We start from the raw sequence: 12,261 nt of genomic DNA, 5'->3' as shown, positions 1-12,261 counted from the left end.
CATTAGGTTATCAAATCCAATATGGACAAATAATAGTGCATCACAATCTGCAAATGGTGCATCTTAACTACAGATGAGGTAATTGTCTTTTCAGATCAGGATGTTTCTATAACTGAATAGACTACAATCTGTCTTGATTGGCAATAGGTGCCATCTTGCCCACTGAATCACACCTCAACCCCTCCAGACAGCCCATTAGGTCCTCCATGATCTGACTCATGCTGTCTGTTCTCCACTCCCTGTCAATATGCAAACCCTTGGAATGCACAAATGAGATATGTAAAATCTAGGCTCTTTTGCAAATTGCAGGCATGAAATTTTTATGTCTTAACTCATGAGAATCACTTGACCACACCACTTCATTGCTCCTTAAAATGCAATCCTCTCTCCCTGGTAAACTTCATTTAAAAGTTGGGTGCGTTTGATCAACAATTGTTACAATTCTTGTGCATAGGTTTTGCAAATCTTTTAGACACATGGAATTGTTCTTTTCTGTGCTACAGTGGTCGGGGGTAGAGAACAGAAAGATAGAGCTTATTATATATAGTTGTAATAGAAAAGTTTTCTAGTTCCATAGTTTGGAGTCTCCTGTTCATTTTAATATAATAAGTTATATTAATTAGGTGCATATAATGGAGAGTCTATTCCTTTACTGACTTGCCATTGTGTTACTATATATATATATTTATGCACATGTTACTATATATACACATGTGTATATCGTATATTCAGCTATTCAGTGCTATTTTGAACCTATTCTCATCACAGAGAATAGGTACATAGACTTTTCTTTGTATTTTAAAGAAAAAAAGTATGCCAAACTTCTCCAACAATCTGGAATTTTATTCCATCCATATACATGCATAGTAACATTTGTTGAGAAATTATTTCTATCAGAAGTAGAACATTATCTTTGTGATCACCAGGTGCAGTATTGCTACTCTTATATTTAAATAGATCTTATATATGAATTAAATTCATACTTGCAGCATTGAGTTTAGGGTTTCGATTTAGACTGTGCCTTTCAAAAGATAAAACTGATTAATACTACCTCATTACTTACAATACTGCTTCCAGTAATTTTGTTCATTCTTTATAAAGTATTGCATTTAACAGCAAAGGTTTAAAAATTGAGACAGAGCTGCATCAGCGAAAGAAAATACAAGTACTATACAAGAAAAAAATTGCCATCTTCATTTAACATACATGTTTAAGATTAAGAAAATGGACAGAAACATACAGCTACATACAAATGCAAAGCCTAGTGACTAAGAGACTGTACCTGCTAAAATATAAAGTGCAAACAGAGCCTGATTATCCAAGAATTGAAATCTTAAGGCGAACTTATAGCATGTGTACTTACAACATCTTTGCAAGTTATATTTTAGCATATACGTATATCTGCAACAGCATAGAAGAAGAAATCAAGATACACAAGTGCTTTTGAAGCTATTTCTAAAATGCTTTTCTGTATTGTTCGTGACTATTTTCTTTAAAAGCTACTATACAGTGCAAACCATATGTGCTACACAATAACTATACAATAACATTACAAATGACTTTAATATAAAGTTTTTAAATAAAAAATAACATAACCACAGCTATGAATACTGCTGGTAAAATAAATTAATTTCTTTTTGAAAATGGCACCAATAATACACTTTACTAATGGACTGTAATGGAATTACACCTTAAGTCTTCAACTCGGTCTTAATGAGCGATCTCCTGATTGCCCAGATGTAATTCAAACAGCTTTTGTTTTTGTTTTCTGTTTTTGTTGTTGTTGTTTGTGGGTTTTTTGTGTTTTTTTTCTGGACTGGGTAGAACAACATACTAAACACTGGTACCAAAGGTGACTGGTGTTTATGAAGTTATCTCATTTGACATGTTCGGCCGCGTGTGATGAGCAGTAAAACTTCTTGTGAGTTATAAAGTTTGAGAGGTTGTTGAACTGAATATCACACAGCCGGCAATATTTCCCACTGGTTGGAGCCTGGGTGGAGCCATTCACACCTTTTGCTATACTAGACAACTGTTCCTCCGCAGAAGGAATTCCTGGTGAGACATTCTCGTTTGTGGCTAATGGGTTCTCAGAGATCCAAGAGGGAGATTTGTGGCCATCTTCATGCTGAGGATTCTGGGAAATGTTCTCCTGCTGCGGGTTGGTGGCGGGTCTGTCATCTTGCTTTAGTCCACCGTTAACTATGACCATGCCTCTGTTTTTGGGCAACAGCGGCAGGGAATCTTTCTTCGGCACAGCGCACCCGTTCGAGGAAGCCTGGCCTTTAGAAGATTCGTTTTCCGCGTTTGTGCTTTGCTCTAGGTCAGTGTTATGGATGACAAGAGAACCAGAAATGTAATCACTTGGCTTTATTCCATAATATGGAGAAAGCTGGTCAGCTCCTTTTGCCTTCTTTATTGCTCCGGGGTAAAGGCATTGGGGAAGAAACAAGTGTTTGTTTTCTTCTTTCGTGGCAATGAGCTGAGCGGCTTCACTAAAGACCTTCAGGCCTTGCAGGGTGGCTAAGTGGGAGGAAAATAAGTTTCCGTTAGGGGAAGGCTGCTTCAGATTTCCGTTTTTCTCACATTTTATTATGCTTCGTTCATAGCTGACATCGGGGCTGTTTCGTTCGCTTTCTGGATTCGGAAATACTTTGCTGTCGAGTTGAGCCAGGTCGTTACGCTGATGTGCTGTGACCGGGCAGAAATTCTGCTTGTGGGCCAGGTAGTTCTCGACTTTATTGAAGCTGATCTTGCACACAGTGCACTCGTGGTAATCCAGCAGCCTCTTGGGAGACGTGGTCGTCCGCTCAGACTGGGATAAGCACTTTTTGCTGAGATCTATGGGCACGTCCATCTCGAGGCAGGAAACGCTGGAATGAGTAGTGTCGCATTTGGAAACCGGGACACATTTGTTGATCGTCAGAGAAGTTTCCAAGTGCTTTGAGACAATTCCTGGAAAGATATCGCATCTTGGGTGGTAGCACTCTCCTAGCCCTTCCGTGGGTTCTTGAGTGGAGGTACAAGGATTGCTGAGGTTGGCGACGTCAAGAAATCGCTGCTGGCCCAGGGGAGGCCTCTGCTCCTGTTCAGGTAGGCACATCTCATACATCTTCCTTCGCTTGCGTGTGCGCATGGTTCTCTGCATGGCAGGCACTTTGTTGGAAGCAGACCTCTTTAGCGGAGGGTCGTGGCGCGTAGCACAATAATACTGTTTGTGGACCATGTATGTTTCATGCCGGCTGAAGGTAATGTTACAAGCTTCACAGGTAGTCTTATTTGGGTCACTCTCCCCATCCACCAGGGGGACACTGGGATTTTTCACATCAACAGGTTTTCCGTTAATTTTATCGTCGTTGCTATTAGAGGTGGAGAGCTTCTTCGCTTGAGTGGCAAAGTCCTTGTCGTGGCCCTTCCCGTTTGGCCCAATTAAATCTAAAACAGTGGAAGAATTGATGCAGGATGTTTGAAGAAGTGGATTCTCAGGATCAGCAGAATGAGTGGCTGGGTTGAGAAGGTTTATGGAGGTTTGACCAGTGTTGGGGCTCACAGCCTCAGGCATCTTTTCTGAAACACCAGGGAACTCTGGGGACTTGGCCATCTGCTGCCATCGGCTGCTGCAATAATGTTTTTTGTGCACTAGATAATTATCCAAATTATTGAATGTTATGTTACACTCAAAACAAGTAGCTCCCTTGGGCATCAAGGGACTGTAAATTACGGGAGGGTAGCTACTACTTCCGTGCCTCAGTCGCCGATGGACCAGTTCGGACATCTTGGCTAAGATCTCTGAAGCTTGAGGGACCATGGTGATGTCTTGGGGGAAAGCAAACTGAGACAGAAAAGGGCCCACGGGGAAAGAAGGCCCAACATTAGGCTGAACCGGAGATGAGGCAAGTCTTGGACTCGAGGGCTCAGACTTAATTTTTGTGTAAGAAAAGCTTTGTTTGTTAGTGGTAGGCTGTATCTCTGGTCTCTGGTTAGTGAGAAAGAGCTGAGTCTTTTTCTCACACTTGTCCAGCTCTGTGTCAGAGCTCGCATCTTTAGTCTGCATGGCCTTTTGGCTCTGGGGGAGTTCGCTCCTGGTCAGCAAGTCTGGAGCTGGCTGTAGGCTGTCTTCGGCCCCGCTTGGAGAATGTTCCATATCACTTTCTCTGGGCAGTTTGCCTCCAGGGACGTGGAGCTCCTGGTGCTGCAGTAACTCCCTCTGAGTCTGGAAGCCGAAGTGGCAGTGATTGCATCGGAAGGCAGCTTGAGTGAGATGGGAGAACAGGTGTTGGTGGAAGCCGATCACAGAATCAGCGGTGTAGCTACAGACGGTGCATTTTAGACTAGCACCAGGGGGGAGGAATTCTTCCATTTTCACTCCTGGAGAGACATACAAAATAAGAATACTGAGAACCACGCGCATTGGCTTTCTAATGATAAAAACCTTTGCACCGCAGGATTGAATTGAAATCTTTCAGAATCTCATTTGTGATATTAGCTTTTTTCTTGTGACATCCTTTGTCAGGTGTCATCATAGTAATAACACCTCATAGCTTCCAGAACACGTTCAAGTGTGTTATTGGATCACAGCGGGGCGGTCTTCACGGTCTCCATCTTCCAGGTCAGGAAACAAATCCGAGAAATCAAGGGAATTGATTACGGCACTAAAGCTATTCAATGACAGAAGCATGCCCAAACCTCAGATTTTATAATTTCTAATCCGAGAACCTTCTCATTACAACACCATGCTCCGCATTAGGAAGCAGCAGCATACTTTGGAACTAACATTGATAACCTGTGTGCAAATCAAACAACTCTTAGTGCACTAGACTAGGATTTAGTCAAATGGATCCAAGTAGGAACCATTTCGTAAAGTAATTAATAACCTCCTAATTTATCTTTGGTACAAATCTAGAATTTCATGCATTGATTTTGCTGAACATGGTTTATCTCTATCCAGGGCTGATGTTCAGCTGGTAGACACCAGCACACTAAATACAGTTGTTTAGGACCAACACCCATGTTGACTGATCACGGACTGTTTCTAGTCAGTTATAAAATATTTTGAGTATCACCAATGACTGGTGAGGAAACTTTACTGTGAGGTTGTGATTTATAAGAAATACATGTTTGGTCATTCATATACATTAAGTCTTTGACAAGGCTTCCTGACTCACAGCTCCTTAAATCCTTGGAATTTCCTGTGATAAGAATAATAAAGGTATTTTTGTTATGTTAATGAAGTGACTTTTAGAAAGCCCTTACATTACCTAAGGGTGGGGTTGGTTGCATTGAGAACCAATCTTGTAATTAGAGGATTTGAACTTTTAGCCCCTCCTCCCCAAACTCAGGAGATTGAGTTTAAATTGCCAACAGTCAATATTTCATCAATCATGCCTCTGTAATGAAGCCTCCATAAAAACCCAAAAGGACGTGGTTCAGAGAGCTTCCCAGTTGGCTTGAGGAGAGTGGCAGCCTGGGAGAGGGCACCGAATCTCCTCACCCTTTTCCCATACCTTCTTCTAGGCATGTCTTCCATCTTGCTGTTCCTAAATCATTACCTTTTATAATAAACCGGTAATCTAGTGGGTTCTCTGGGTTCTAGGAGCCACTCTAGCAAATTAATTGAACCCAAAGAGGAGGTCTAAGCAATCTCTAATTTACAGCTAGTTGGTCAAAGCATAGGTAATGACCTAGGTTTTCTACTGGCATTTGAAGTTGGGGCAGGGGGCTGACCCCTTAATCTGGAAAATCTGATGCTGTCTCTGGGTGATAGTGTCAGAATTGAGTTAAGCTGTAGGACACCCATTTTGGTATCTGGAGGATTGCCTGGTGGTTATGGGGGGGAACACCTCCCCCTTATGTACGGGAATTGAGATCTGGACACTTTTACTCACTAAGATCAACTCTAGTTCCCATTTACTGGCATATGGCTAAATCAGGCATGGCTTATGCTCTCTGCACTTTAGACTAAAATGAGAACTGCCTTTTATATTTGTAAGCTGAAAATACCGTAGAAAAAACTTCAGTCCTATAGCAATAAAAGGGGACTTCTTTTTCATGTCTCCTTTTCTCCTTAACTGATCCAATACTCATTTTTCTATTTAGCCAAAAGGTCCCTCTATCTTTCTTTTTGTTTCGTGAACGTTTGGCTACTCACCATCTGAGACAAGCGACCTGTTTCTGCTTCCTCTGCTTTATCACCTACATAAAGATAGCGCATTTGTAGGGAAAGGGAAGAGAATGACTAGAAGGGAAATTGCCTATTTTTATAGGTTCAAAGACAAAACTTGCACCGTACTAGGGCACTGGAGGGTGGAGCTAGTTTTGTTTTGTTTTGTTTTGTTTTAAACTCAGCACCTATTTCAGTTGTTTAATTATTCAACTCAAGCAAAAACAGTGAAGGAAGTCACCCAGCAGTACCTTCTAAGTTTTGTATTACGGCTGCTGAAAAACTGTGATGCCCAAACCGTGGTTTGTCCTAGTCACAAACGTTCCTAGAAGTATCTAGAGTTAATATAATTCTGTACATTTGATTAACTTAAGTTTTTTTAAAAATACAGGAATGAAGTAGAATACTGTGTGATAATACTAACAATACTTGGGCACATAATTCCAAAGTAAAATGGGAACAGTTGCCACCTTGCTGTTAAAGAGTGAACTTAAAACAACAACAACAAAAAAAACCGATTTGTTTTTTAGCCTAATTTTTCTTAAGGAATTTAAAAACACCGTAGTACTAAAAGTGGTTTTATGTCATAGAAATCAACTTAGCTGTTCTGTAAGCTCTGGAAGTCAAGAGCATTTTATAGATTCGTATTTAAAAGTTAATTTCTCTCAAGTGTGATTTTAATTGGATCTATCAAAATAACAGTGCTATTTCAATTCAGCAAATACTTATTTTTATGTACCTACTATTTATTCCCTACCATGTGGGAAATAATATGGTCCGTTTCCAAAGATCACTTGACACTTCAATCAATGAATATTAATGACAACATACAAAGGGTATTGAGAGTTTATTTCTGAAATGGTGCTGTTAAAAAAAAAAATAGAATGATTTGGCCTGTAATCTGAGTACTGTAATTGTTAGGAAAGAATTCAGACCCGAGTCCTTTGAGTAGGATATTCTGATTATAAGTGACATAAAATCCAGCAAGTTTGGTTTTGATCTTATGGTTAGCTACAGTTCGATAGATGCGGAATCATGTATGTTGGCATATGTGAATGTACGTACGTATGTATGTAAACAGTAGAGTCTGCCAGAGCCCGAGAAGAAAGAAGGGAAGCGCTCACCGCTGTGCGAGTTCAGGTGCATTTCTAGTGCTCGGGCATTGGAAAAGCTCTTGGCGCACTGCGGGAAGGGGCACAGGCTGGAAATCGGAGGAGCACTGTCTTCGCTGTCTCCCGACACCGGAGCGGCTTCTCTTTGCCTCCCACTGCAGTAGTACATCAAGTGGGCTTGCAGGTTCCGCTCACTTCGGTACCAGATGCCACAAGACTTGCAAGGAAATATATCCTCTGCGGGCGAAAACACAGGGACACATTAGCTGCTGCCCATTTGGAACCAGCCCTGGGTGAAGTGGCATTTAGTTCCATGTTTCTTGAAGACTGCTCTCAGGTTCTGAATCAGGCAATCAGACAGTGATGAGTGCAGTCTTGGGTGTTGTTCCACAGCCCAGGACTAAGCTTTTAAAGAAATGTTACACCCAGTGCAATTTACCTTCCCACAGACTTTCTTCGGAAAGTGGTACTGTAGGAGGCTCCAACAGGAAAAGCACAGGAGATTTATTTTAAGTTGTTTATAATGTATTTAGGGTTTAGAAAAATACACATTTATAAATAGCAATGTGAACTGGCTTATCTGATGGACTAAAAGGTAAGGATCTGATAGCTGAACTTAAGTTAGCCCTGATACCAACTCCTGACGTCATTTGTTCATTTAATAAATTAATTATAGAATGCCTACTGTGTGCTGGACTCTATGCCGAGTTGGGTGTAAAACAAAATAAAAGATCAAAAAGTTGTCATCAAGGATCTTACAGTCTCCTGGGGCTGATGAATAAGGGATCAGATAATTACATTTGGCGGCAATGACCATTCTGACGGAGGCATCTGAGGAGTGCCTGGGGTGTGGGACGAGACACTAGGTGGGTGAGAGGACTGGAAGAAGGACAAGGTCAGAGAAGGATTCAGAGGGAAGAGTGGTGCCCTAGCTGAGTGGTAAAGGATGACATTTTGCAAGGGAGGTATGAAGAGGGTTGGGTCTTAGGGGCACAGCCAAGGGCGAGGCATGGGAGCCTGAGAGAGGGACTGGGTGAGGGCTGGGAGGCTATTCCAGGCAAGGGGCACGATGGGGACTGGAAGAGATAAGGTTGGAGGAGGGAAGAGCAGTGATCAAAGACTCTGTAGGCTCTCTTAAGAAGTTTAGATTTTTATCTCAATGATTATGGAGAATCATTGAATCATTTTAAGCAAGAGATGGACAAAATCAGATATTATAGAATCATAACAGTGAAGTAGAGTTTTGAAGGTCATGAATTCGGAAGGAAGACACAACTGGGAGGATGCAGTTGCAATAATCTAAGTGAAATATGATAGAGTTTGAGTTAAGTCATACTAGGATATTTTTGTGTGTATTTTGTATGTATTTACTCAGGAAAAATTACTCCATGTGTGTGTTTTCCCCTTTATCCATTTATAGGCAAGGAAACTGAGATGGAGTAACTTGCCCATGATCACATAAGTGGGTGAACTGGGACTGGAACCCAGTGGAAACACTCTTCTGTATCAATGGCAAGGGGGCCACAGAGGAGGAAAACTTATACTGAGGAAATAGAAGTGACTAGGAGTGATGGCCACTACTTTGCAATTAGATGCTAGAGTGGAAGGTAAGGTCTCTTCAATGCCCAGGCTCTTGTTAGCATTTCTGTGTAAAAGTTTCATTCATCTCTGTAGGGAGCAGATGACAGACAGGTGATGAGGTCAGGCAAGGACAGGTATAGGGTGACCAAACCTGACCCAGTGTTGTGCAAACCTGGCACTCTGTAGTGAAAGGGAGCACCATTCAGAGGGATGTCAGATAACACTGGCAATTGGGGCTAATCTGGGCAAACTGAGGCATACGGCCACTCTGTTAGATATGTGGTACAAGATATTTCTGTAAGAAATACAGGGGAATATGGGGAAGGTGACAACAGAGGTCCCAAACTCAGAAGAAACAGCTATATGTGAGATTTGTGAATTGTTAACACAGAGTTGGTGATGGAACCTGGGATAGTGAAGGAGATGGCTCAGGGAGAGCGTGTTGAAGGGGACAAGGAGAAAACTGAAGACCAAATTCTAGTGAATGAGAAGGAAGGACAGCAAGTACAATATAGAATTACAAAATAAAATTTGGTTATAAAATTATATACTACTGCTCTTTATTATTGAGCTCTTCCCACCCATTCAGAGGGCCATATTGCTTTGTGTAGTGTCCATTTAAGCAGGATGAGTTTTAACTGATAGCTCATTTCAGAATGAGACTGAAGTCTGTATGCATCTATGCTGATTTATTTGGGGTCAATAGTTATCCTGCTACAGAAAGCAAACAGAGTATTATCTCAAATATAATTAAAAGTACCATTCACACATTGGAGCTTCACAATAATTTAAGGTATTCCTAGTGTCTCTGGTAATAAAACCCTTTTGCTTCAAATTCAAGTTGGGCCTATGTTATTTCAACTTCTTCACTACTGGAATCAAAGCAAAGATCCAGTAAAAGAAAATAACTACATTTATACGGAGGATTTTATGCTAAAATATTACCTCAGGTTAGGTGTATTGGATCCAGTGTTTGGATGTAGAGTAATTCCAGATACACCTGAGAATTTCTTTAAAGGCTATTGTGACAGCAAGAATGTAATTATTGTTGAGTATTTGTTTATTTTTAAAATATCAAGACATCATTATGATATCTATAATTCTGGATCATTCAATCTTAGGAATTTTCAGGGATGTTTTTGATTAAATGTAATACCTCATTTACTTACTGGCCTTGGAATCTATTCTTCTCTTACGATGTGACTGCTATTCATGTTTTCTTACAGAGCTAGATGAGAGCAGAGCTGAGTCTAGAACTCAGACCTGGGGACTCCTGGATAACTGATTTTCTGTCATATAATGTGTCATTCTGTGTGTTCAAGGAATACAAACTAAGTTCACTAGTTGTTTTAACAAAATATAATTATAAAGGCATACTTGCCAGAGCATATTTTTAAATTCTCCATACACGTCTGGAATTCTCCAGCTCATATGTACTTTTCTTTATTTTCCTATGTTTCTTTTGTTTTTGTTGTTGTATTAGCTGATGTATTGATTTACCCAGGCTATACTTTCTCTTTATTAGTATATCTAATCACAATTTGATTTCTTATTTTTTCTTTAAAAAAGTTTTTTTTAACTCTATAGCCCTTAAGGAATACCACAGTTATTCTAAAGAAGCATCAGTGAAAGCTATTCGACCTCTCATAGCTAAGTATCTGTGAATGTTGTTCAACTAGTTTAGAAAGTCAGTTTTTTTTCTGTGCATGACATTCAAGAATCCAACCTGAAATGAATGAATTTAAGTGTCCTTTTCATACTGCCATGAGAAGCGATCACACACACACACACACACACACAAAGTTAGAAGATAAAATGAAATCACAACACTGGAGAAAAAAAGTCTGTCCCCGGTTGCCTGTCAGTAGACATTTTTTCCTCCCACAAACACCCAGCGGCACTACAAAGCTCTTGTACTGGGCTACTGCACTCAGCACTTACTATTGACAATAGCTGTAGGCAAAATAGAAGCCATGGCAGCTTGCTGAGGAAGCAGCTGAATGGAGTCCAGCAGGCGCGCAGGGTACATCCCTTCTGCAAGAGTCATCTGACTGGCAGCTTGCAGCCTTGAGTCAAAATCCACCACAAAGGCAATTAGCTCTTCACCCTCAGAGATGGCCTTCGTCGTGGTGCACCAGAGCTGACCCCCTATTAAGAAGAGAAAAGAAAGAGAAAGATCGAATTGGCTAGAACACTCCAGCCCGCTGTACACTGGAGCATCTTCTCAGGCTTTTCACGTCACTTTCTGCTGGGCTGGAGTGTCTGATTGAGACCACGGTTGTACTCCTCTTCCCTCTTAGGTGGAAAATCAGATTCCTTGCAGTGGCCGACAAGTAGGAGAGGACTAAGAACCAAGGATAGATATCATCTGTGGCGAGTTTTGGGAACCGTTTGCCTCCTGGGGTTTGCCTTAGTCATTGACCATGCTATGACATGGTCTCTGCTCACCAAGAGGCATGGTGGGATCCAACCGCAGAAATTTATTGCCCATGAGCCTCTGCAGTTACTCTTTTGGTACCTTATGGACGTAAGAAGTTATTTCTTACTCTCTCCCACCCGCCCCCACACAATCTTTCTTCCCAAAATACCCACATACCGAAAACAAAACAAAGTACACGAAAGCTCCTAAAATCTAGGAAGTTAAAATGACATTCCAGCTAGTTTTACTCTCCTTATGTCTGCTGCCATTTTTTTTTTTGGCTTAGTGATCTTTACTTATATAATATTCCTCATAATGCGGCTTCTTTATCTCCATTTACCCTGATTGAACTTCCTGAAAAGAAGATATGCCACAGATCCTTTTCAAAAGGCTTATTTAAATAAAGATTTGTTTAAATGAAAAGAGCCCCTTCTTCAAATACTAAGATATACTCTGGCTTTGCACTTCAAATGATCACGTGTGGTGCATTAAAAAAAATTAACTATGCAAGTACATCTTCTAATGTATTGGAACGCGATAGTGTATGCTCATTTATTTAACATGTTTAGACAGGCAAAGCACTTATATTTCGTTATCTACACTCTCAGGCCTAGATACGTATCCTATACAGTTATGCCTGAAATAATGTGGCATACTTGATATGTTATAAAGCTTTTTTTCTCATTGTGTATATATTGCGAAGCTATATATTGTACTCATTAAGCAAGCCAAAATTGTACCCATTCTGATAAGTAATATTGCTCTGTTTATCTTTCGGCATAACTGTCTCTTCAACTGCACTTCATTTCCTCCATCCTTAAATAGATCATAGTTTTTAAACAACTTGTGGTAAAAATCTGCTGGAAAAGATAACAACAGCACACGAGATGGCAGAGTCGCACAGAAGAACCGGGACACTTCCAGAGAAGCCTCGGACAGTTAATTACACCAGCTGATTACGTTTTAAAGGTAAGCAGACAGAACACCAG

General features: G+C 40.7%; 1 protein-coding gene across 2 annotated transcripts in view; it reads right to left on the bottom strand.

The window, feature by feature from the left end:
* Window positions 1–828: 828 nt before the first annotated feature.
* Window positions 829–12,261, bottom strand: part of ZFPM2 (zinc finger protein, FOG family member 2) — a 442,921-nt gene continuing 431,488 nt past the window's right edge. For both annotated transcript variants that reach the window (XM_040625722.1, XM_040625723.1), the window contains 3 exons: window positions 10,795–11,001; window positions 7,285–7,509; window positions 829–4,368 (listed from right to left, as the gene is read on the bottom strand). In XM_040625722.1, coding sequence (XP_040481656.1) covers window positions 1,877–4,368; window positions 7,285–7,509; window positions 10,795–11,001 — 2,924 coding nt within the window. In that variant the 3' untranslated portion in view covers window positions 829–1,876. The remainder of the gene's footprint in view (window positions 4,369–7,284; window positions 7,510–10,794; window positions 11,002–12,261) is intronic.

The sequence above is a fragment of the Ursus maritimus genome, unplaced genomic scaffold (genome assembly GCF_017311325.1).
Source record: "Ursus maritimus isolate PB19 unplaced genomic scaffold, ASM1731132v1 scaffold_9, whole genome shotgun sequence".
NCBI classification, from domain to species: Eukaryota; Metazoa; Chordata; class Mammalia; order Carnivora; family Ursidae; genus Ursus; species Ursus maritimus.
The sequence above is the reverse complement of the archived record's forward strand: the minus strand, read 5'-3'. Positions and strand labels throughout refer to the sequence as shown.